The 27061-nt window shown below is 43.9% G+C and overlaps 1 protein-coding gene across 2 annotated transcripts in view; it reads left to right on the plus strand.

The window, feature by feature from the left end:
• PAMR1 (peptidase domain containing associated with muscle regeneration 1) overlaps window positions 1-27061 on the plus strand; it is a 95227-nt gene that overhangs the window by 26738 nt on the left and 41428 nt on the right. For both annotated transcript variants that reach the window (XM_008269766.4, XM_008269767.4), the window contains exons 2-3: window positions 971-1147; window positions 15127-15255. In XM_008269766.4, the coding sequence (XP_008267988.2) occupies window positions 971-1147; window positions 15127-15255 (306 nt within the window). The remainder of the gene's footprint in view (window positions 1-970; window positions 1148-15126; window positions 15256-27061) is intronic.

Below are 27061 nucleotides of genomic sequence, written 5' to 3' on the forward strand. Positions count from 1 at the left end.
TCCAGCTCCACTTTCTTTCTCCAGTATCTGCTCTGTCTCTGCTTTAATCATCAGTGTTGTGCTAAACCTTTAGAAATGGAGACTGGGAAATGAGTAAATCAAAGCTAACAGGGTGATTGCTTAGCCTGAGTTCCTCTGGGCAGCCCCCGACTGATTCCTCTTATAGATTTTGCCAGATGGTTTTTCTTTTTACTCAAGGCGTATATAAAAAAAAGAAAGGAAGGAAGGAAAAAAAAAACCCTATTGAGAAAGGAATACTTTTTTTCTCATGGGAAAGAACCCTCAGTTGTACTTGGGGACTGAATGAAGTTGGGCTAATGAGTTCACCCTTGTAAAACATTGAAATTCTCCCAAACATACTAATTAAGGTACTTTTTGTTTTTTCCTGTTGGGTTTAGCTTTGAAGATACTACGAAAATGGCATGCTGTGAAATTGAGGAGCTGAGTCTGGAAGAAATGACATAGTCTCTCCTTGGCAATCAGCCTTGTATTTGAATGGCCTGCTTTACAGCATGGTCTCCAGATTTTTTTGATGGCCTTCATGGCTGGGCTGTGCTGCACAGTTGTGCAGTCAAATGGTTCCCTCTGGAGTTGTGCAGTGCACAACGTACACAGCTATAAGCAGTGGCCTGTATAGACCCCTAAGAATGTCGTCTTGTTTGCAAATTACATACGTATTCTGTTGTCAGTCTACTTCAATTATCTATTGAAGAAATAAGATCTTGTTTTTGAAAAATAGAAAAATTAAAACAAATAGCAGCGATAGCAAATTGCATCTGTGCCCCAGTGGACAGTGTTGGATACAACCTTAGGGTAGCTGCCTCCTGCCCAGGAGGCATTCACACAAAGATCTCTCATTCAGGCAGGGCCACCTGTTCATAGGCCAAGGCTGCTAGCAGTAGAATATTTAAAGTCCCTACCGCGTTCTGCCAAGACCTGTCTTCAGCTGCCTGCTGGTTTTCCATTGCAGAGTACACGGTCATTAACGAAGGCTGCCCTGGAGCAGAGTGGAACATCATGTGTCGGGAGTGCTGTGAATACGACCAGATTGAATGTGTTTGCCCTGGAAGGAAGGAGGTGGTGGGTTATACCATCCCTTGCTGTAGGAATGAGGAGAATGAGTGTGACTCCTGCCTCATTCACCCAGGTGAGTGTGAAATGGGACACCGCAGGCTGCCTTCCTGTTGTCTGAAATAATGAATGGGAACCTGCTGAATGCCGGAATGCTATAGCAGGCAGCCATCGGGAAGCTGTGGTTACAATTATTCTAAGTGACACGATTCAGCTCATTATAACTACAGGCAAAGGAATTAAAGGAGCGCATCCTCATTTCGGTGTTCAACTTGTAAAGGTGTGGATCTGTGTACTCATTCATTCCCTTAACAAGAAGACCGTGTCCCTTGTCAACTGCTGGGAGTAAAATGATAGAAATAAAGAAGGCACAGTCTGGGACTGGTATGGATACAGCAGGTTAAACTGCTGCTTGCAATACCAGCATCCCACATCAAGAGGGCTGGTTGGAGTCCCAGTTACTCAGCTTCTAATCCAGCTTTCTGACACACCTGGGATTCAGTAGAAAAAGGCCCTGGTACTTGTGCCCCTGCCATCAATATGGGAAGCCAGGATGGAGTTTCTGGCTCCTGGCTTCAGCCTGGCCCAGCCCTGGCTGTTGCAACCAACTGGGGAGTAAACCATCAGATAGAAATTTCTCTGTCTCGGCCTCTTTCTCTCTCTGTCTTTCTGTTGCTCTGCCTTTCAAATAAATATGTGATATTTACAAAAAAAAAAAAAAAAAAAAAAAAAAGAAAGAAAGAAAAAAAAGGACACATTTCCAGAATTCCCAGGACTTGCCACCTGGTGGGGGAGATGGCGAACAGGCAGCCATAATGCAGTGTTGTAAGTGCTGTGATCTAGAAGCACAGAGTACCATGGCCACATGGGAATAGGGGAGGGTGCACAAAACAAAAACAGGTCAGGGAGGATGTGTTAATGAAGATGAAATGTGCGTTCAAGATGAGACAGAAAACTGAAAAGGGTAGAGGGAATTTGGTAGGGAGCTCAAGCCACAGGAATTGTTATTTAGCTCATTTTGGCAAGAGAAAGTGTATAGGATCAGAGACAGAGTGATTGGAGACAGAGAGAAATCCCATCATCTGGCTCACTCCCCAAATTCCTACAACAGCTGGGGCTGGACCAGGTCTAAGCCAGAGTTGGGAGCTAATCTGGGTCTCCCAACCACTTGAGCTGATACTACTGCCTCCCAGGATCTGCATCAGCAGGAAGCTGGAATCCAGAATGGAGCTGGGACTTGAACCCAGGCACTCTGCTAGGGGATGTGGGTGTCCCAAGTGGCACCTCGACTGCTAGGCCAAATGGTCAACCCCCTTCCCTTTCTTTCTAAAACACAGGGCATGAAGCCTATTACTGCTGGAAGTGTCCTTTTTTTGTAAAATGATGGAAAAGGAAAGAAAATAGGGGTCAAGTCTACAAGTGATACCTTTAAGTCACCCTTCCTTCTTGGTGCATTGAGCTTTAAAATAGGTGAGATCTCAGCATAATCTTTGTGTATTTGACCCCAGAAAAGAAAACCATTGATGGTGGAATAAGGAGGGAGCTTACTGATCTAGTCTAGGGGATGATAGTTAAAATAAAATGGAGAGAGTGCAATCTCAGGGAAGAGTAAAGGAGAAAATTGCACAGAAAACTCCACACAAATTAGAGGGGCACTGTGGGCCTATGTGGGAGATGTGGACATGCACAACTCAGGACCCCAGTAGCTGAGAGCCTTGGCACCAGCTTTGGAGAGTTAGGTGACTGCAGCAGCCCAAGCCATTGACGATAAAGCTGCAAAAAGAGCCTGATATGAGTCCAGCTTGGAGCCCAGTAAGGGACAGTGTACCTGCCAACTAGAAGGAAAAAAAGAGGGGGGCACATTTCTCTCTCCCGGCCACCTGGCACTGGTGTCCTATAATTATCTGATAGAGGGCAGGTGTCATTTTGGACATATGTAACAACTGCACACACCCAGCAACCAGCCACGAGGAAATGCCTGAGTCTGGCTGGAAGAATTGACAGCGGGCTGGATGTTCATGACTGTGGGAGCCTTGTGTGCTGGGGTGGACAATGAAAACACTGTGGCTATATGGGAGGGTACAGGGTGTGACTGGGTCTCTGAACAGTTACCATAGGCAGCTCCACAAGGTCAGGGATCCCTGATTACCTGGTGAGAGACATTGCTGCAGGATCCATGGTCACACTGAGGATAGGTCCTTTATGTTGTTCCTGTGGCAAGGGGGGTGAATACTGCACCCACTGGGGCTAGTGACCAGGCACTGGTCTCCTTGGAGGAGAAGGGGTGAGTGTGAGACTACACCTTGGACACTCCCCTCACCCTGGTGCACTGAACAGAGCTCCCTGGCCATACCCAGCACACGCCTCTGAGTATTAACTGAAAGAGCAGACACTCTACTAAGCCACAGAGGCATAGTCTGAAGATAAAAGCACTACAGGGGGAAAAAAAAACAACAAATATCTCTACATATGCCTAAAATCAAATACAGAAATTCAAGAAACAAGAATATGGAAGACAACATGATATCCTCAAAAAACACATTTAAATAGTAGAATGTGAAGCTGAAGAGATTAAAGAAATGCCAGAAATGAAATTCAAAAAATTGATCATTGGATTATTTAGAAGTAATCAGAAGCAACTCCACGAATTAAAGAAATCCATACATGATATAATTTTTTTCCACGAAATAGAGATTTTAAAAATAAATCAAGGCCGGCGCCGCGGCTCAATAGGCTAATCCTCCACCTAACGGCGCTGGCACACGGGGTTCTAGTCCCGGTCGGGGCGCTGGATTCTGTCCCGGTTGCCCCCCTTCCAGGCCAGCTCTCTGCTATGGCCCGGGAGTGCAGTGGAGGATGGCCCAAGTGCTTGGGCCCTGCACCCCATGGGAGACCAGGAGAAGCACCTGGCTCCTGCCTTCGGATCAGCGCAGTGTGCCGGCCGCAGCGTGCCAGCTGTGGTGGCCATTGGAGGGTGAACCAACAGCAAAGGAAGACCTTTCTCTCTGTCTCTCTCTCTTACTGTCCACTCTGCCTGTCAAAAAATAAAAAATAAATAAATCAAAATGAAATATTGGAAATTAATAATTCAATACATCAAGTAAAAAAGATAGTAGAAAGACTTAACAACAGATTCAGTAAGGAAGAAGAAATAATATCTGAGTTAGAAGACAAATCTCTGGAAACTTCACAGCAGTCAGGAAGATCAAAAATAAATAAAATAGAAAACTAAAAAACACTGTTGGATTTATGGTATACTATCAAATTATCCAACATATGGGCCTTAGACATTCCTGAAGGCATGGAAAAAAGAGAAAGGATAAGAAGACCTTTTTAGTGAAATACTTATAGAAAACTTCCCTAATTTGGAGAAAGGGACATCCAAGTACAGGAAGCACATAGAACTCCTAATAGACTTGACCAGAAAAAATCTTGACTATGACACATTGTAGTCAAACTCTCCATAGTACAACATAAAGAAAAGATTCTAAAATGTGCATGAGAGAAATGCCAGATTACTTTCAGAGGATCTCCAATTAGACTAACAGTAGACTTCTCATCTGAAACCCTATAAGCTATGAGAGAATGGTGAGACATATTCCAAGTATTAAGAGAAAAAAACCTGTCAACCCAGAATACTGTACCCTGCAAAGCCTTCATTTATGAATGAGGATGAAATAAAGACCTTCCATAATAAACAGAAATTAAAAGAATCTGTTACCACTTGTCCAGCCTTACAAAAGATACTTAAGGATGTGCTACACACCCAATCATGGTCATCACAATGAAAGAAAGTGAAGGCAGAAAATCTCTCAGTAAAAGTGCAATGGAAGGCCGGCACCACGGCTCACTTGGCTAATCCTCCACCTGTGGCGCTGGCATCTCGGGTTCTAGTCCCAGTTGGGGTGCCAGTTCTGTCCTGGTTGCTCCTCTTCTAGTCCAGCTCTCTGCTGCTGTGGCCCGGGAAGGCAGTGGAGGATGGCCCAGGTGCTTGGGCCCTGTACCCCCACGGGAGACCAGGAGGAAGCACCTGGCTTCTGGCGTTGGATTGGCGCAGTGCTGGCCATAGCAGCCATTTGGGGGGTGAACCAATGGAAGGAAGACCTTTCTCTCTGTCTCTCTCTCTCACTGTCTAACTCTGTAAAAAAAAAAAAAAAAAGTACATTGGAAATCCAAAGTAAACAATAGGAATACATGATAGAAAAATGGCAGGGTCAAGTTGTTACTTATCAGTAGTCACCTTGAATGTAAATGGCCTCAACTCTCCAGGTAAAAGATACAGACTGGCTGAATGGATTAAAAAACAAAACCAATCTATCTGCTGCCTACAAGAAACACATCTCACCAACAAAGATACATGCACACTGAAAGTGAAAGTATGGGAAAGGATATTCCATGCTAACAGAAACTGAAAGAGCTGGTTTAGCTATCCTAATATTGGACAAACTAGACTTTAACACAAAAAATGTTAAAATTGATTAAGGTAACAATTCAACAGGAAAATGTGACTATAATAAATGTATATGCACCTAATTACAGGGCACCTGGCTATTTAAAAGAAATGTTAAGGGATTGATCCCATTTAGAATAGCTACCAAAAGACTCAAATATCTTAGAAGAAATTTAATCAAGTATGTCAAAGATCTCTACAATGAGAATTACAAAACATTAAAGAAAGAAGTAGAAGAAGATACAAAAAGTAGAAAAATCATGTTCATGGATTAGAAGACTCAATATCATAAAAATATCCATACTACCAAAAGCAATTAAAGCAGTTTAAAGATTCAATGAGATACTAATGAAATTGACAGGGACATTCTTCTCAGATCTAGAAAAAATGATGCTGAAATTCATATGGAAACAAACACAGGAGACCCCCAAATAGCTAAAGCAATCTTATACAACCAAAACAAAGCTGGAGGCATCACAATACTAGATTTCAAGACATACTACAGGGCAATTATAATCAAAACATCCTAGTACTGGTACAAAAACAGATAGATAGACCAGAGGAATAGAATAGAAATGCCATAAATCAATCCATGCATCTACAACCAACTTATCTTTGACAAGGAGGCTAAAATCGATCCCTGGAGCAAGGACAGTTTCTTCAACAAATGGTGCTGAGAAAACTGGATCTCCACATGCAGAAGTATGAAGCAAGACCCCTGCCTTACACCTTACACAGAAATCCACTCAAAATAATGGAAGACCTAAATCTATGACCTGATATTGTCAAGTCATTAGAGAAAATTTGGGAAACCATGCAAGACATTGGCATAGGCAAGGAGTTCTTAGAAAAGACCACAGAGGCACAGGCAGTCAAAGCCAAATTTGACAAATGGGATTACATCAAATTGAGAAGCTTCTGTACTGCAAAAGAACTACTCAACAAAGTAAAGAGGCAACCAACAGAATGGGAGACATTATTTCCAAACTATGCAACCAATAAATGATTAATAACCAGAATATATAAAGAGATCAAGAAACTCAACTACAAGAAAACAAACAACCCAGTTAAGAAATGGGCAAAGATTTAAACAGGCATTTTCAAAAAGAGGAAATCCAAATGGCCAACAGACACATGAAAAATATTCTCAGGATCACTAGCATCAGGGAAATGCAAATCAAAACCACAAGGTTTAACCTCACCTCTGTTAGGATGGTTTCATACAGAAACCAACAACAAATGCTGGTGAGGATGTGGGGAAAAAGGCACCCTAATCCACTGTTGGTGAGAATGTAAACGTGTGAAGCCACTATGTAAGACAGTATGGAGATACCTCAGAAATCTGAATATAGACCTACCATATGACCCAGCCATCCCACTTCAGGAATTTACCCAAGGGAAATGAAATCAGCACATGGAAGAATTATCTGTACTTCCATGTTTATTGCAGCCCAATTCACAATAGCTAAGACATGAAATCAACCCAAATACCTGTCAACTGAAGCCTGTATAAAGAAATAATGGGTTATGTACACCATTGAATACTACACAGCAGTAAAAACAATTAAATCCTGTCCTTTGTGACAAAATGGATGTAACTAGAAAAAATTATACTTAGTAAGATAAGCTAGTCCCAAAAGGAAAAATACCATATTTTCTCCATGATCTGTGGTAGCTAATAGAACACCTAAAAGGTAATGTGTAGAAGTGAATTGGACACTTGGAGATGCAATGACTTTGAATAGCCCTTGTCTCGACTGTTGTGGAACAGTTTAGCTTTTCTTATTCATTGTTGAACTCTTTACTTGGTATAGAGTTAATCTCATGTGTTTAAAGTTGATTGAAAATAGGTCTTAGTAAAAAATAAGAATGGAAATATGAGAGGGAGGAGGTAGAAGGATGGAGTGTGGGTGGGAAGGTGGGTATGGTGGGGAGAATCACTATGTTCCAAAAGTTGTACTTACGAAATGCATGAAGTTGTATACCTTAAATAAAAGGTTTCTGGGGAAAAAAAGAAAAACAAAACTATTGCCCCAGTGATGGTTATGTATAGTTTGTAGGGAAATGATTTAATAATGCTTTTTTTCCTGGGATCTCTCAACTCCTGTGCCTAAATATGCTCAACCTAGAAGGTGATAGCCTGGCTCCTACCATTGACTCTGGGAATGCTGAGAATATGTCTTTTTTTAAAAAAACCTGAATTATCACACAGTTATTCTTAAGTGTTGAAAATTAACTGAAATGTGATCCCTGTTAAACATAAGAGTGGGAATAAGAGAGGGAAGAGATGTATAATTTGGGGCATGCTCGGGCTGACTTGCCCCAATTGGTAGAGTTGGAAACATACCAGGGGATTCCAATTCAATCCCATCAAGGTGGTATGTGCCAATGCCATCTCACTATTCCAAGTGATCAATTTCAGTTCACAATTGATCATAATGAAAGGACTAAGAGTCAAAGGGAGCACATAAACAAGTCTAGTATCTGCTAACACTAACCGGTAGAATAAATAAAGGGGAGAGTGATCCAACATGGGAAGTGAGATGCTCAGCAGACTCATAGAATGGCGGATGTCCTAAATAGCACTCTGGCCTCAGAATCAGCCCTAAAGGCACTCGGATCTGGCTGAAAAGCCCATGAGAGTATTTCAGGCATGGAAAGCCAAGACACTCTGGCAAAAAGATCTCTGTGAGTGAGATCCCAGTGGAAAGAACAGGTCTTCAAAGAGGGAGGTGCCTTTCTCTGAAGGGAGGAGAGAACCTCCACTTTGACTATGACCGTGTCTAAACAAGATAAGAGTCGGAGAACTCAAGGGGCTTCCATAGCCTTGGAAACTCATGACTGGTGCATAGGGAGATTACTGATGCCATAAACAGGAGTATCAATTTGTAAAGTCAACAACAGGAGTCACTGTGCACTTACTCCTCATGTAGGATCTCTGTCCTTAATGTGCTGTACACTGAGGCTTAATGCTATAACAAGTACTCAAACAGTATATTTCACTTTGTGTTTCTATGGGGGTGCAAACGATTGAAATCTTTACTTAATGTACACTAAACTGATCTTCTGTAAAAAAAAAAAAAGAAAGAAATTATCAATTCCCAACTTGACTCTCACTGGGATTAAACATGACAATAGGTCTGATCTGATTTCATCATCATTTAAAAAAAATCATCTATTATTTTTCACTTTATGTTTCTGTGTGGGAGCAAACTGTTGAAATCCTTACTTAAGGTATACTAAGCTGATCTTCTGTATATTAACATAATCGAAAATGAATCTTGATGTGAATGGAAGGGGAGAGGGAGTGGGAAAGGGGAGGGTTATGGGTGGGAGGGACGGTATGGGGGGGGAAGCCATTGTAACCCATGAGTCGTACTTTGGAAATTTATATTCATTAAATAAAAGATAAAAAAAAAAACTGCAAAAAAAAAAAACTCAAAAAAAAAAAAAACCTGAATTATCAGTATATGACATGGAAGAGACTATCATAGGCCCTCTACTAGGAGGCCTTGGCAGTGGCATGGAAATTTTTGAAGAATTTTGGGTACTTTCAAATACCATGTGGTATTGTTGGGTAATCACCAGAATGGGGCTGTGGGTTTGTGAGATTGCATAGGGTCATCTGATAGGCAAGAGAAGTTTATAGGTGGTGTCTTATGCTTCCTGTTACCCCACACAGGAGGCACCCAACATCTGTAGTCTCACTGCAATGATTTCAGGAGCCATCATTGCATGTAACTAGTAAAGAACTATCCCACGTCAATCAAGTGGTTATCTGGAAAGGGGAGTCTGTTATTTTTAGAATAGTGAATTGATGCCTCAGCAGCCATCATTGGTGATCAAAGAGGCTTCTCTGTGTACCATTGTGAACCTCTGTATTTGTTTATAGATGAGGAGTTTTCAAAGAGTTCATGGAAAATGCATATTATGAAAAATACTATGCATGGATTTTAAAAACTTGTACTAATTTGTTACAACATGTCTGAATAGGATCTAATTTGAGACAATAAGAAAGGTATCAACTTAAAAAGAGCCCATATCAGAGCAACAGGAGTTCTGTCATATTTGAAGTAAATGAATGTCAAATTTAAAGTGAGGCTTAGGAAGAAAAATGGTAAAATCTTTGGTGCTTTACAAAATAAATCAACAGTTTACAAATGGGTAACTCACTTTAACCAAGGGTGGGATGATGTTGCAGATGAAACCTGCAACAACAAATTATACAAATTGATTGTCAAGGAAAAAAAAATCTTATTCATGTCCTACCTGAAGAAAATCAACAATTAATAGCAGAAATAGCAGCTGACATCATAGCTACTTCATGTGTTTCAACTCAGATGATTCTGAGTGAAGACTTAAAGTAGAACGAACTTTATGCTCAACAGTTGCTAAAACTGCTGCACCAGATCACCTGCAGACAAGCAGAGCTTTCAATGGAAATTTTTCATAAGTGGATCAAGATCCTGAAGCATTTCTTCAATGAATTGTGAAAGAACATGAAACATGGCTTTACTTGTAAGATCCTAAAGACAAAGCACAATCAAAGCAGTGGCTACTAAGTGATGGAAGTGGTCCAGTTAAAACAGAAGCAGACTGCTCAAGAGCAAAAGGCATTACAGCAGGTTTGAGGTCATGACTTTTCTGGAGTATGAAAGAACAATAAAACCTGCTTATTTTGACAGTGTTTGGAGTAAGCTTTAGCAAAAAATATACATGGGAAAGCTTCACCAAGATGTCTTTCCCAACCATGACAATGCTGTTATTCACTCCTCATGTCAACCAATGACAATTTTCAAGAGTTTCCATGGGAAATCATTAGGCATCTACCTTACAAACCTAATTTAGCCACTTCTGACTTCCTTTTGTATCTTATCTTAAAAAAAATCTCTTCTTCAGTTAATAATGCAAAAGAACACACTGACATTGTTATGTTCCAAGAACCCTCAGTGGATGGACTAAATGGCTGATATCACATAGAAAATGTTTTGATCTTGATAGGGCTTATGTTGAGAAGAAAAGTTTATAGTTTTAATTTTTACTTTTTTTTTTGACAGGCAGAGTGGACAGTGAGAGAGAGACAGAAAGGTCTTCCTTTTTCTGTTGGTTCACCCCCTAATGGCTGCTGCGGCCGGTGCGCTGCGGCCAGCGCACCGCACTGATCCAAAGCCAAGAGCCAGGTGCTTCCCCTGGTCTCCCATGTGGGTGCAGGGCCCAAGCACTTGGGCCATCCTCCACTGCACTCCTGGGCCACAGCAGAGAGCTGAACTGGAAGAGGAGCAACCGGGACAGAATCCGGCGCCCCAACTGGGACTAGAACCCGGTGTGCTGGCGCTGCAGGCAGAGGATTGGCCTATTGAGCTGCGGCACCGGCCTAATTTTTACTTTTTAATTCCATTTTCCATAAACTTTGTGAAGTTTTCTAGTATGTAATTTAATCCATTTCCATCATCATTCGTTTTAAATCATGCATCAGCCCATGGGAGGACACTGGGAGCCCTTTTATGTCCTGCTGACATGACCACACTAGGTTTTGAAGGATTCTTTGATTCTTTTTTTCTGTAAAACATTTCAAATTCTTCGTGCTCATTTTCTGCCACAGGTCTGGGTCAGTCATTTCTCCAAGGAACTCTGAACCTGGCACCATAATCTAACCACCCTATTGGACTGTTACTGTTTTTAGGTGATTTTGTGTGTGTGTGTTTTAGATAGTTAGGAAATAAGTATTTTGGAAAAAAGAAATCAATAAGTTTTCCTGATACTCAATTTCAAATTAATATTACAAGTTTACTTATTTAATTTCTTTGATTTTATATCTGTATTTTTCTCTCATTCTCTTTTCTCTATTATTATTTCCTATTATGATTAATTTATTTGCTTTTTCTTATGACATAACTGTGAAATAACAAAAGCACTGTTAGGACTAACAATAAGGCCACTGAATGATGACTGTTGACCTTAGAATCCAACACCCACTGCATCTGGACAATCAAAATGCTGTGTTTTCAAAGCATTGATATAGTTCCTTTATGTGTGGTGTTAGGACACCTAATCAGGATTCAGATAGGCTTGCTATTTTCATTTTTTTTTTTTTGTACTAGGGTACATTAAAAAAGTTATATAAAAAAGAATTAGGCCGGCACCGTGGCTCAATAGGCTAATCCTCCACCTAGTGGCGCCAGCACACCGGGTTCTAGTCCCAGTCGGGGCGCCGGATTCTGTCCCGGTTGCCCCTCTTCCAGGCCAGCTCTCTCCTGTGGGAAGGCAGTGGAGGATGGCCCAAGTGCTTGGGCCCTGCACCTGCATGGGAGACCAGGATAAGCACCTGGCTCCTGCGATGCGCTGGCCGTACTGGCCATTTGGGGGGTGAACCAACGGAAAAGGAAGATCTTTCTCTCTGTCTCTCTCTCTCACTATCCACTCTGCCTGTCAAAAAAAAAAAAAAAAAAAGAATTAAAAGATAGTACACATTGTCTATGCAAACTTCTGAAGTGGTCATATATTTGAATGTATAAGCAAACACACACACACATACACACATTTATCTTTATTCTTGTTATACACAAGATAGCATACTAAAGACAATACAAACTATCTTGCTTTTTTCCCTTAACAATCTATGCTAGAGATCACTGCATGTCAGTTTAAAGCCATCTTATGTTTTGTTTTTACACATGCATATACCTGCATTGTCATTGTGTGGATTACCATGGTTTATGAACATTTGAATTATTTCCAGCTTGTTCCTGTCATGAACAATACTACTATGAATACCTTTAGACATGTACCATATAATATTTTTACAGTGTATTTTTAGGTACATTTCTAGAAGAAGGATTGCTGGGTCAAAAGGAGGTGTTTATGTCATTTTCCAAACTTTAAATTTGGCACTCCACCACTGTATGAGAGTACTGTTCTCCCAAAGCCTTGCGCGTGCACACACACACACAGAGTAATGTACTATCTGGTAGTTCATTTCCCATATGCCTACTATAGCCAGAGCTGAGCCAAGACAGTGGTGGGAGCCAGAAACTCAATCTGGGTCTCCCAGGTGGTTGGCAGGGACCCAAGTATATGAACCATTACCTGCTGCCTCTCAGGGTAACTGTTATCAGGAAAAAAATCAGAAACAGAGCTGGGACTCGAACCCAGGTGCTCTAATAAGGGATATGGCATTGCAAGTGGCATCTTAACTGCTGTACCAAATGCCCATCCCAGAATGTGTCATTTTGAGTTTTGCTAATCTTACAGGTGGGAAAGGGGGATCTTGGCATAGTTTGTGTTTCTGTCACTGTTGTAGATGACAGTCATGTCTCTGCTAGGGGCATTGGTACAAGGAAAATCCAGGTGCAGACATTGGACCAAAGGCAGGTTGTCAGTGGTACCTCCAGTCACCAGGGCCCTCACTGGTCAATATTCTTTCCCGTAGTCTAGGGTGTGTAGATCTTCAGTTGGTTCCTTGGCCCCTCTGGCAATTCTTGAAGCCTCCTGGTACCTTTGTAACACAGCCTCGTTTATCCTATCAGCAGCTTGGATTTCGTGGCTTGTACCTAGGAACCCTGTTGTGACTGTGCCAGGAGATAGAGTTGGTAAAGCCATTGAGTCCATGCTCTGAGTCCATGTGCTTCCTCGGTGACATGGCAGATGGAGAATTAATTGAGGGTGTGGATTGGCACATGAGTGAAGATGGCCCTTGCAGTCTACAAAGACCCCACCAGGATGCCAGATGAAGTTTGCCAACTACTGGAAGTTGGCAGAGTCACATTAGCAGCCCACATTCTCAAGCAGAAGGCGGCACAGGAAGAGCGGAAGCAAAGTCAGGGTGGTATAGAGAGAGTCTCCCCTGCAGAAGCCACACATATGTGTCCTGCAGGCCAACCAAAACCAAACTTCAGCTGAAAGCAAGGAAGCATGCCATCAGCTCAGAGGAACACTGGTGATCTCAGGCAGCTCAGAAACTTGGATCATTCATTCATTCATTCATTTCTATAGGCACTGAGCACTGATTGTGCCAACCACCATATTAGGTGCTGAGGATATAATATTAAACAAGATGCAGGCCCTGACTTGAGTCCCTCATAAGAAAACAGGAAATAGACATATGAAATGGATCACAATCTATGCAATGGTAGGAATAGCAAGTGAAGTATGGGAAAGTGGAATGAAAATACTGAGTTTTTTTTTTTTTTTTTTTTTTTAAGATTTACTTGAAAGAGAGAGAAGGAGAGGCAGAGAGAGAGAACCTTCCATCTGCTAGTTCACGCTACAATGGCCAGGGCTGGACAACGCCAAAGCCAGGAGCCAAGAGCTTCATCCAGGTCTCCCACATGGGTGCAGTGGCCCAAATACTTGGGCCATCTTCTGCTGCTTTCCCAGGCTCATTAGCAGGGAGTTGGGTCTAAAGCAGAGTAGCTGGGACTGGTGCCCATATGGGATACTGGCACTACAGAGGATGGCTTTACCTGCTACACCACAGCAATCGCTCAGATACTGAGAGTTTATATTTGGGGAGTACTCATTGTGTGTGAGGCATTTGAAATTTGTTAATATTATAAAGCAGTCCTATTAGATAAGTATAATTTTTCATCCCAATTTGACAGGGCGTGGAGGTGCAGAGAACTCAACACATGTGTTCCAGGACACACAGCTGAACAATGGCAGAGCCAAAACTTATCTATCCATTTTGATCCATGAGATTAAGTTTTTCTACCTTTTCTCATTGTCCTCTGCCCCCTAAGGAGACCTTGTTTTCAGACTGGTCCATGCCCAAGTATGGCCTAGCTCCCTCTGTAGTGGCTGCTGTTGGCACCTTCCAGGGGGAGCCGAGTGTGAGGCACCAGGGTTGCTTCCAATGGTATCCTTTGATTATGGAAGTATACGACACGGAAGAATAGTTAATTCCCCAGGAAGATATTTGCTCTGTATTATTAAAGTAGGAAGTGAGTGAGTTACAGAAGCAGAATGTTCCGTGTGGAGTCTAAGCCCAGCTTTTCTAAAGTGCCCTGGAATGGGGTGGGCATTTCACAGCGCAGCTTCAACCACTGCCTGCGATGCTCACATCCCGTACCAGAGTGCCTGGGTTGAGTTCTGCCTGCCCTGCGTGTCATCTAGCTTCCTGCTGATGTGCATCCTGGGAGAAGCTCAAGTACTTGGTCCCTGCCACCCACTTGGGAGACTCAGGTGGAGTTCCTGGCTCCTGCCTTCAGTCTGGCACAGCCTTGGTTTGTTGCAGGCATTTGGGAAATGAAACAGAGGATGGAATCTCTATCGCTCCCTTTCTCTCTTCCTCTCTCTGTCTCTGTCTCTGTCTCTGTCTTCCTCTGTCTCTATCTCTCTGCCTGTCAAATAAAATGAAAAGAAATAAAAAACTTACACTTAGAAGAGATATTATCTATTAAGTTAATGAGTTACAAAAATGGAATGTACAATCTATAGTATTGTATAAGCCTAACTTAAAAAAAAAAAAAACTGCAGAGAAAAAGTGTTAACAATAAAATTCTTTGGGTGACAGGATTTTAGGTGTTCTTGTTTAATTGTATTTGCTTATCAGAACCTGCAGAATGTGCAGAATCAGCCTTACACCTCTCTGCTTGGGAATGTTTCAGGTTGCACCATCTTTGAAAACTGCAAGAGCTGCCGGAATGGCTCGTGGGGGGGCACCCTGGACGACTTCTACGTGAAGGGCTTCTACTGTGCGGAGTGCCACGCGGGCTGGTACGGGGGCGACTGCATGCGTAAGTAGACCCTGCACTAGCGCCAACTCTAGAGCACTCTGCTTTAAAGTCTCAGCACACAGCGAACTCGGGCTTAATCTCCTTGGAATCCGAGTTGTGTGCACAGCTTGTGGCCCGAGGGCTTTCGAGGTACGACTAAAAAACACAGAAGGGTTTCCATCTGCTGGGTGTGGAGTGTGGACATCTGTTTGGAATGGTTGGCCACCAGGGGTTTGTATTTGTGTCTATGCCTCCATCTCCTCTTTCTCCTAAATGAAGCCAAGACATTCTGCACACAGCATGCCTTGTGTTCCTTGTGGAACCAACTGCATGGTAGCACTCATACATGTAGTCTATAGGGTGTTTCGCTTATGAATTTCTGTTGGAACATTTCAGAAATCCTCAGTTAAATTCCTGGAACCCACAGCAGATCTCCCGCAGGCCATTTGTCCTAGGAAAGGGACTTTTCTTTCTGGGATCCACTTGATCTCAAAGAATTACTTAGCCTTTATTAGGACTCCCCTGTGAGTTTCAATGATTCTTGGAAAATTGAGCGGAAATCTAGCTTCTCCCTTGGTTTACAAGGGAGCCTTGACAGGGGAGTCTCCCCAGGGGAGTCTGTATCTGCAGCAATGTGCAGATTGCTATTATCTCCTTAAGCTTATTTTCTATGCTTCTTACCTGAATCAGATGCAGTGAGGATGGTCTTATGGGCAGAGCAGTTTCGCTCATTCCAAGTTTGCAGAGACAGAGATGGAGTGCTTTGCTGTTCTTTGCCTAATCCAACCTGGAACCATATGTCACAGGTTTCAAGACTGTCGGGCAAAAGATGGGGTATAAGATCTGCTGCTGAGGACCTCGACTCTGCCCAGGGACAAGGGGCTTGCTGGCCAGGCAAGGTAGACCCTGGGAATTAAGCGATCCAGAATAGTGATAATTTTTAAACGGCTGCTCTTGGTTGCAGATTTCAAACTTCTGTGTTAGGTGTCTTCTCTAACTGTAATGTGGTACTTGACAGAGTATGTTCCTGGTAGTTTCACTGCAAGATTTCATCCTGTTCTTCCTTTGACAGCCATCCTATGAAGACGGTGTAGCATAGCCATCAGAGCACAGGCTCTTGGATGGCACAGGCAGTTTCTGTCACCACGCTTTGATGCTGGACAAGTCATCCAAACTTGCTGCTATCACTATTCTCTTTTTGTAGAAATGCTAAATAATGCTACTCACCTCACAGGGCTGATGTGCAGATTGAATGAGATAATGCATTGAAGCACTTGGCAATAGTCAAAGCTCAATTGAGGCAGTAAATATATCACTGCTATTTTATATGCCCCTTAATGGTTGAGTTGGTAGGTAATCCAGAGATAAATCCACTTTCAATAAGAGGTTAAGAAAGACACAGACTTATAGGGCATAGCCTTAGATTTTGTGTTGGCCTTTGGATGCTGTAAGATGGCTTTGGGGTATTCCCTTGCTTTGGGACATATGGAAAGGTGTTCCTTCTCTGTGTGCATGAATGGCAAGGGGAATGGGAAAAGGTTAGAGGGGCAGACGGGGGTCCAGTGATGTCTTGTAGGTGAGTAAGTTAGGTGAAAAAAAGTTAGATGTTATTCTAAGTGCAGTTGTAAACCATGGAAGACTTGTGGTCTGGGCTATGAACCAGGTACTCTGAGAACACAGGGAGACAGCCTTAGGGAAAGTTTCAGACAAGAGGTAATTATTGAGATACGCCTTTGTTCAGATGTGGCCAAAACAGGTCGCTACTCCTAGGACAGGAAACAGAAGGGGCAGCGTGTGCAAATGCAAGGTGTGTTCAGTGACGTATGTGACAGGAAGCATCATCAGTGATGGTATTGTGAGTGAGCCTGGGCAAGCAGGGAAGATCAGACTGTGAAAGGCATGGTGTGCAGGACTCAGGCTCGGGCTTTACTCTGAGGGTGATGGATGATGGGCGTTCAACAGATCCACTAGTGGAGTGATCCTTGACAGATAATTCTAACAGCATGGAGAATACACTAGAGTGAAGTCAAGACCATAGCCAAAGAGAGCAGTTAGGAATGCCAAGGATGGAAGAGGGACAAGATGTGAGAGAAGTGTAAAGGAGGGACTGATAGGACTCAGTGGCATGCTCAAGACGGGGATGAGAAGCTTTTCAAGTTCCTAGTGTGGGCAACTCCGTAGAAGCTCTTGTTGTTAAGTGAATGAGACAGAAGAAGTTTTGTATGTGAAGTCGCTTCCTTTTGAGACATGTTAGAATTTGAGCATCAATAAGAGACCCTGTAGTCATTTGGAAACAGGTGTTTGCAATGCAGTAGAACCTTGGAAGCATGGGACATACATTCAGGTGTGAGCTTCAGTCCCTTGGGGAGATGAGCAGAGAGCCAGGGGTGGAGGAAACAGCAAAAACATAAAAGGAAAACAAAAGAAAATCTGGAAAGAGATGAGAAAAGACCAGGCAGAGAGATAGGAAAATAAAGAAGAGGAGTAGGGTTTTGGAAGCTAGGAAAGAATGGTTTGACGGTAAAGCAGAGGTCAAGTGGGACAAGCGTAGTAAAGAGGTCTCTGTATCTGACAGCTAGCAGTGGCAGTTCCATGCATCTGCAGAAGAAAGATGTGACGGGGGAAATGGGGGCAAAGAGTAGTTTTAAACAAACTTGATCAACCATGGTTGAAAAAGGTGACAGCTGCTTAGAGTAAATAGGATTAAGTCAAAATAAGTGATTATTATGGGAAATACTTCAGTAGATGCTTTGGTTTGGATACGCTTTCTGTGTGTCCTCCAGGGGTTCATGTTGGAAACTTGGTCCCCAGGGTGGTAGTATTGGAGGTTGTGGAACCTTTAGGGGGCAGGGTTTAGTGGGAAGTCATGAAGTTATTGAGGTGCTGATCTTGAACGGAACTGATGGAGATCTCGGGGGATCTGGATAGTTCACAGGAGAGGGCTTTTATAAAAGAGCCAGACTGACTCCCTCTGACCTGTCTGTCTCTCTGCCTTCTACCTCTTGTGTGTGCTCACACCATTCACCATGAGGCCGAGTGGAGGCCAGTGTTGTGCCCTTGAACCTCCTGAACTGTGGGATCAGTTTACCCCTTCTCTTTACTTCTCTGGAAGTACCCACTTCAGGCTTGTCCTTATAGTAACATACGGAAACGACATAGATGCATTTGTAAACTGATGCCAGGAAAGTGTCAGGAGAAGGAGCGAGTGGAGCTATGGGGGTGAGAATAATTGAAGTCAAGACAGAGTTTGTTCCAGAACAAAAGTGAGCATTAAAGGAGAGGGATTTCTCTGTTTCTCCGCTACGCTGATATGCGGGAAAGAATTTTTACTAACACAGAGCAAGTTGCTAATTATTATATGATTGGAACTGTGCTAAGCACACTTTGTTTATTGCACACCTTATGTGCAGTATCTTATTTTGTCTATACAATTAATCTCATCAAGTCTGCACTCCCATTTTGTAGATGGTGAAAAAGCAGCTTGCCCAAAGTCAAACACTTAGGGATCAAGCCCAGGGAAGCAGTCTGTGTGATTCCAGACTGCTTGTTCTTATTCTTAACCACAGTACTATCCTGCCTCCCACTGGTGAACTCTCCCCTGTTAGCTGTTTTCTCTGGGAGGTAGGATGTAAAATCTGTTCTGAGTGTAGAGAAGAAGGGAGGGTGGGGTTTGGGATGACCACATGAGCATCAAGGAAAGGGACCAGTTAGGGATCAGCTAAAACATGCCCGGGCAAGAGGGAGGAGCCGCGGAGCTGGAGCAGCTGTGTAGGTGATGCAATCAGAACAGGTGGACAATGCCGGCTAGTAGCATAGTGGCAGAGGAGCAGAACACCAGCTGTTTGGCTGTCCATGAGTTGTCTAACACCCGAGTGACTGGAGATCCGGGTTGGGAAGGTAATGATTCCAGAAACAGCCTGGTAGAGACAATGGGGTTAGGGGGTCTTTGTTAGGTGGGAAAGCAGGCTCAGTGCTCATAAAGTAATGAACATGTAGATGGAAAGAGTATTGTGTTCAGAGAATTGAATCTCTAAGTTGAAGCTTTCAGAGGTGGTGGTGATAATATATTCATATACATTAGTCGGTGTTAAAAGAACAAATGTTTATTTTTTCTCTATCTTGAGTGTGTGAGCTGGCAGGGATTGCACTGTTTTCAACCTGGCTGGTGTAAGTTGAACTCCAGACTGCAGATCAGGCAGAAAGAGCAGTAGCCACTTGGGGCGTGTTCTTCTCAGGTGGGCTATAGGAGAATAAGAGGCCAAGCCAAACACACAGCCCCTTTGCTCACATCATGTTCACTCACATGCCTGTGGCCACGCGTGGCGATGCCCCAGACCATTGAAGTAGGCAGGCAGACTCCATCCCAATGGGAAGAGAGGCAAGCCTCCCTAACAGTGCTCCTGTTACTCCATATGAGTAAGTGGGTTGGTTTAGGGGACAAGGGAGAAGAAAAGAAGGACATTTGCATGCAGAAGTTCAACAAAGCAGATAACAAGACAGAAGAATAGTAGCTGCCCAAAGATATCCTGTACACCTGCCTTTCCAAATGTCCCCTATTGGATGAGTCTTGGGTTGAGCAGCAGTGGAGGAATTGGCTGTGTGAGGAGTTTAATGTAGCTGGGTCAATGCTGGTGTCCATCTATAGGATTAAGGTCTTCCAGGACAGCAGAGCTGGCCTAGGGCAAGCAGTCATCCTCGCTAGGAAGCAGAGCAGAGAGTTCATACATTTTTCATGAATCTGTTTATCTGAATAGATGCTCCCAGGCACTAGACATACAGTGATAAGCAAGACAGATGTGGTCCTTGGCATCTGGAAGCTTGTAGTTTAGAGAAGAGAGACTCGCTGAAAATGTAATAACAATTTAGAATGTGGTCAATGCTAAGAAGTGAATAGATGGTCAGAATGCTCCCTGATCCCTTGTTGAGCCAGCTGTGCTTGGTCTGAAAGCCTTGTTCCACACGGTGAAGGTTACCACAGCCACGTGTGTCAACAGAACATGTCTAACAGAGCCCTGGGCTTGTCACCATGGAGCACGATGAGCCCTCCATGAGCTGCATTTCTTCTATGGAAATAAGACTTGATCGTAAGCAAGTGTCAATGTGCTACTATTTGATTCTTACTACCTCCACATCATATTGGCATTAAACCATGGAGGGAATTCATAGGAGGAAGACATTAATTTTGCAGTCTGTAGTGTGCCTGCCTGTGCCTGGGCTCTACCCTGCCTGCCTGTGTTAATAGGAGCTGAACACCGTGACCTGTGGATGGCTGGGCGCAGTGCTGGAGCCCAGTGACAGTGCAAGCATTTGCCCAGAAGATGGCGCCCACGCAATCCTTTCAGATGGTGGAAGAAGGGGTTCCTGGTGAGTGCCATATAGAATCTTAGAAAGAGGGACAGGCAAGTAACAGGGAAGATCATAACAGTTTTATCTTCGGATTCTAGAGTCTTCAGCACTGAACAGTTGCAGTGGCACCTTAGTTTGCTCACCGCTCTGGACAATGTTTGTGATAATATCAACTCAGCCTATGACAGTTTTAAAAAACAGTCATGATGGGATCAGTCCAGTCATCACCATCGGGGGATTGTGTTCTCGGGGAGACCCCAGGAAGGACCTGTGGGCTGTTGAACCCAGGAGAGGATTGGATTATATCTCCCTGCCCAGGAACGTTTGCTCAGTAGTCTCAAAAGACACAGGCGTGGGCAAGGAACTGATTCTCTCTTCCTTTTCCCAGCTGTTAATTATGATAAGTTTCAAATCCACAGAGTGGTAAAATGATGACATAGACACATACCCTTGCTTGGATTCACCAATGATTGTCATTTTCCCACATGTGGCTTTCTGTTTTCTGCACTATGGACGTATGGATTTAAAAATTTTTCCTGTATTTCATAATGTTCTTGTTTTCCTGTACCAGATTTTCCCTGGGAACACCGGTCAAGCTGGCTTCACCAGGCCATTCTTGTACTTCCTTGATTTCTTGCTTCCCAGAAAGATTTGAAGTTCACCTGATTTTCTTTTCTTTTTTTTTTCTAAGATTTATTTTATTTATTTGAGATGCATAGTTACAGACAGAGAGAAGGGGAAGCAAGAGGTCTTCCACTCACTGGTTCATTCTCTAAATGGCTGCAATGGCTGGAGCTGAGCCAATCTGAAGCCAGGAGGCAGGATCTTCCTCTGGGCCTCCCACATGGGTGCAGGGGCCCAAGCACTTGGGTGGTCCTCCACTGCTCTCCCAGGCCATAGCAGAGAGCTGGGTTGGAAGTGTAGCAGCCAGGACTTGAACCCGTGCCTATATGGGATGCTGGCACTGCAGGCGATGGCTTTACCTGCTACACCACAGCGCCGGCCCCAATTTTTTATCATTGTTGAAATATACAAAGCTTTGCGCAATTGATTCGTGTTGTACCCTCCTGGGAAACGGTGGAATTGCTGGGGGTGAAATCACTGATAACTGTTTCATTTTGCTCCAGTCCCTTGTGTTCTGACACTTCTAGGGAAAGAACAATGCCCAGATAGGTACAGACTGGACATGACATTATGTGGTGATTAGCAACCTGGGCTTGGACCCAGTAGGACTAGATTTGCATGTCCTTCCATGAAGTTGGATAAGGCTACTCAATCTTTGGAAGTCTCAGTTCCCTCATTTACAAAATGAGGATAATAACCATAGCCCCATGGGACAGGTGTTTGGCACTGCAGTTAAGATACGGCTTGGGCTACCCACACCTGAGTCCATAGGTTTGAGTCCCCATTCTGCTTCCAACTCCAGCTTCCTGCTAATGTATACCCTGTGGCAACAGATGATGGCTCAAGTACTTGGGTCCCTGACACCCCTGAAGGAGATCTGGATTGAGTTCTAGCTTTGACCTGCCAGTCCTGACTGTTGCAGGCATTTGGGGACTCAACCAGAAAGATCGATCTCTCTCTCTCTCTCTCTCTCTCTCCCCCTCTCCCTCTCCCTCCTCCTCCCCTCCCCCTCCCCCTTTCCCTCTCTCTCTCCCTCTCTCCCTCTCTCCCTTCCTCCCTCCTACCTTCCCTCCCTCCCTCCCTCTGTGTGTATCTCTGTGTGTGTGTCTGTCTCTATCTATCTCTATCTTACTGTCTCTCTTGCCCTGCCTTTAAAAAAATAAATTACAAATGAATTTTAAAAAAGTAATGGTGACCCTTCAGAGGGTTTTCTGAGGGTTAAATGAAGTATGGTAAAAAAATCCCTTAATGGGGTCTGGCACTTAGTAAGGGCTTAATAAATGGTGCATGTTGTTCTTGGTACCAAACCAGAGCCATGAAATGAACTCTTGTTTGTTTGCTTATTGTGTTTTGATGTGGGGGGAGAAGGGAAGAAGCCAATCTAGGGCCAGGAAGGAATGACAATAAAAGAAGAATTTGTCAAGGGGACAAAGAATATTTGCCGACACGAGGAGGTAGTTTTGCCAGGATAAGTATTGCACAGAAGATATATTTTACATTTTATGTCTGAAAAGCCCTTTGACTCAAGTGAATTCATGTTTGAGACTTTGTAGAGGATTTTATATTGTCAAAGAAGTCATCAATTGTAGCCCAGTTTCTGGACAGGGTCTAGAAGGACTTGAAAGCTCCCCCCCCCCCCACTGAAACATTAAGAAATCGCTCTGTAGACCAGGGAAAGTCCAGTTTTCTTTAAGACCACCAAATGTCTGTGAACACAAAATCTAAGACCATATGCTAGAGGGAAGAGTTCTTCCTGGGTGCTGGGGCATCAGGGATTCAGGATGCTTCTTACCCAGGCGAGCTGTTGAGGTTGGGAACAGGGCAGGTGAAGGAAGGGGCCTATGGAGAAGAAAGAGCAGACCAGGTTTGGGATGACCCTGTGGGCTGACCTGTGGAACTGAAGTCTAGAAAATTTCCAAAGCAAAGACAATCCCTGCCACCAAGTATTTGATTAAATGGGATTTTGCTAAGAAAGTAAGGGTGGGGTTGGGCATGAGGACAAAGTAGAAGACCTTGGGACTGCATAGTCTTACAGGTCTTGCTGTCTTACAGACTCACAGTCTGCTGGTCTTGTAGCCATAGCTGTGTAGGACATAGGGGAAGGAGGAGCTGAAAAGCAAAAAGAAACTTCCTCAGGTTCTGGTGTCTGAATGTTAAGGCCTTTCTGGTGGGTTTACAGCCTCTGTCCTGTTCTAAGCCAGCTTAACTACTCATTGGGTCAAATTGCTGAGTTCTTTTTTCTGTCTACCTAATAAAGAAAAGGACAATCCCAAACAAAGGAAATAATGTATTTCCTGTCGTGAAGAAGCAAGAGTACTGACATATAGAGAGTAATGACCCATAGTCAAGAGAATAATCAGCCAAAAGAACTAGACCATCAGTGACAAAATACCGGAGTGTTCAGACAAGAATTTTGAATGATTTTAAAATAAATACATGAAAGGATATAGAAGATAACATGAATTCCATGGGTAAAGATATGAGACGTGTCAGGAGAAATTTGGAAAGCACTAGAGCCAAGGGGAAATCCTAGAACTGAAAAATAAAACACCCGAAATTAAAGTGACTTGATCAGCCCTTGTCCTGACTGTTGATATACAACTTAATACTTTATCCCTTTTAGTATTTTTTTGTTCTACTTAATACTATTGGTTTGACTCTGTAATTAACACACAATTATTCTTAGGTGTTTAAATTTAACTGAAAAGTGATCTCTGTTAAATATAAGAGTGGGAATAAGAGAGGGAGGAGATGTACAATTTGGGACATGCTCAATCTGACTTGCCCCAAATGATAGAGTTAGAAACATGCCAGGGGATTCCAATTCAATCCCATCAAGGTGGCATGTACCAATGCCATCTCACTAGTCCAAGTGATCAATTTCACTTCACAATTGATCATACTGATAGGTCTAAGAGTCAAAGAGATCTCATAAACAAGACTAGTGTCTGCTAATACTAACTGATAGAATTAAAAAGGGAGAGAATGATCCAACATGGGAAGCAGGATACACAGCAGACTCATAGAATGGCAGATGTCCTAAACAGCACTCTGGTCTCAGAATCAGCCCTTAAGGCATTCACATCTGGCTGAAGAGCCCATGAGAGTATTTCAGGCATGGAAAGCCAAGACACTGGAAAAAAAAAAAAAAAAACCCTAAATGAAAGATCTCTGTGAGTGAGATCCCAGTGGAAAGAACGGGCCATCAAAGAAGGAGGTACCTTTCTCTAAAGGGAGGAGAGAACTTACACTTTGACTATGACTTGTCTAAATAAGATCAAAGTCAACAAACTCAAAAGGCTTCCATAGCCTTGGCAACTCATGACAAGAGCCTAAGGAGATTACTGACACCATAAACAAGAGTGTCAAATTGTTAAGTCAACAACAGGAGTCACTGTGCACTTATTCTTCATGTAGGATCTCTGTCCTTAATGTGTTGTACAATGTGAATTAATGCTATAACTAGTACTAAAACAGTATTTTTCACTTTATGTTTCTGTGTGGGAGCAAACTGTTGAAATCTTTACTTAATATATACTAAATTGATCTTCTGTATATAAAGATAATTGAAAAATGAATCTTGATGCAAATAGAATGGGAGAGGGAGCGGGAGATGGGAGGGTTGTGGGTGGGATGGAAGTTATGGGGGGGGGGGGGGAAATGCCATTGTAATCCATGAGCTGCACTTTGGAAATTTATATTTATTAGATAAAAGTTAAAAATGAGGAACCCCCCAAAAATAAAATTAATTGGAAGAAATTGAGAGCTTATTGCTCACAAGAGAAGAAAACTAAGCCAGAGGAGAAGAAATCAAGCTGACTGAGGCACAGAGACTGACAGTGGGCAGCAATTTGAATGCTTTGTGTCACGCTAGCCCAGTTCCTGGCTTCTGATAGTAGAGCTATCCTTGCACTTTTTGGTGAAGACCCTGGCAAGTTTAAAGCTAAAATTGCTGTGGCAAAGTGGTACACACTCTTCCTGCTGGACAACTGTTTGAACCGAGTGGACAGGGCATTTGATGTGGCGGGAGTTTAAATGGTTTGCTAGGGCAGGGCGATGTTTAATTACTTACCACGGTCTTTCATTCAGTTAACAATTAGGTGAGCAGCAACTCTCTGCATGCAAAGGTGTGAATAAGACAGTGTCCATTCTCTCATATACGGAGTCATGAGGGAGTCACTATAAAGTTCCCAACTGATTGAAGTTTAGGCCAAATCACAAGGGGAGCTGTGGAGTCACTCCTGGATTCAAACCCAGCCCAGATTCAAGAAAAACAACCATACTTGTTACCATGCATTGAGCATTTTAAAGTACCAGGCATTAAAGGCATTGCATACAATATGTCATTTAATCCTTAAAACAAACAAACAAGAAAAACCCAGGGTCCATAATCGAGTCCAATTATTCTCATTTCCAAATGAAAAGCCCTGATTCAGAAAATACAGTGAACTTGTCTCAGGTCACAGGGCTGGGAATGGGTGAACGGAGACTCGGACCCAAGCTGGCTTCATGGGCTGAGCCCTGCCTCTGGAGGGCTGCCTTTGAAGCAGGAAAGAAAATGCAAATGCCCCTTTCTGTCTGAATGGGCTTTTACAGAAAGTCCTCGTTTTTCCTTCTAAGAGAAAAGATGAAAGGAAAAACAGATGCCAAGCACTTCTCAGAAGTTCCTAGTGTTTCCTTCCTGCCACCCCTTCGCACCCCAGCGCTAGAGACACCTGTGTGAATGTTCAGATGGTCATTGCGATCGATCGGGAGCCTCCCAGCCCTCCTACCAAGATTGCTTTTCTCAACCTTGTGGTGCTGGAGCCTCTCCAGGTACCCTTCCTGCCTTGGCCTCTGGCAATGGGAAAGGCAGCGTGCCTCCAGGGTTTGACAGCGTCGCTGATGGACGCCTGTCCTCACACTCGCATGCACGCACGCACGCACGCACGCATACACACACACAGCCCGCTCCCCCTGCTGCCAGACAGCGTTGCGGAGTCTGAGCACATCTTCTGGGCCCTTTGCCCTGCTCTGTTCTTTCAGGCTGGGGACCACCTGCTTGGTTGGCTAGCGGCACTTCCTTGGCAGGGACACCCAGTGTGTTCAGTGTTCTCTCCTGGACAGGGAGGTGTCCTTAGTCAGCCCCCTGCACCCAGGTCCGCCAACTCCCTGAGTCCAGGCAGGGGTGGGGAGGGAGCTGAACCAGTCCCTTGATGTGGGGAGGAATTGGGGGCTCCTTCCTCCTCTTCCTCTTTGCCCAATACCCCTTCCTCCAAGCACATTTCCAAGAAGCGGCCTCTTTGTCTCTGGTTGGTTGGAAATTGGTCTGCATCCTGAGGCCAGCTCGGCTGTTCCCTTCACAGTGAGAAGGGACAATGTTAGGGAGGATCGAGCAGTGCCGTGGGTCCTGGAATCTGGGCTACTTCCGCAGGATGGCCCTGGGCCTGTAGGAACAAGTGGTCCAGCACATCACATGGCCAGAGGCTGGTGCCTGGGAGGCTGCACAGGGGTGCGGAGGAGACTCCAAGCCCTCCAGAGGTTGCATGAAACCCTAGGGTTTGCCAAAGCCCCAGTGCACCGGGCAAAGACACCTGTGTGGTTATGGGCACCAGCTTCTCTTGGGTTTGGGGAGGAGCCCAGGGGCCTGGATGTCTGATTCCAGCTTCCAGGGGGAGGGAGGAAACTGGAAGCAGGCTGGCAGCACATGCTGCTGGTTCTAACTTGGGATTCCCAGCGAGAGCTTTGCTTGAGGGAGCTGGGACTTAACACGTTTCAGGCTGGAAAGCTGCCAGGCCCCGCGGGCTGGGGGCTGTGCGGGAAGACTTCTTTTCTCGTCTCTCACACCCAGCGCTTCACTTCCGCCGCCTCGCAGCAG

Source organism: Oryctolagus cuniculus, chromosome 1 (assembly GCF_964237555.1).
Source record: "Oryctolagus cuniculus chromosome 1, mOryCun1.1, whole genome shotgun sequence".
Classification (NCBI taxonomy): Eukaryota; Metazoa; Chordata; class Mammalia; order Lagomorpha; family Leporidae; genus Oryctolagus; species Oryctolagus cuniculus.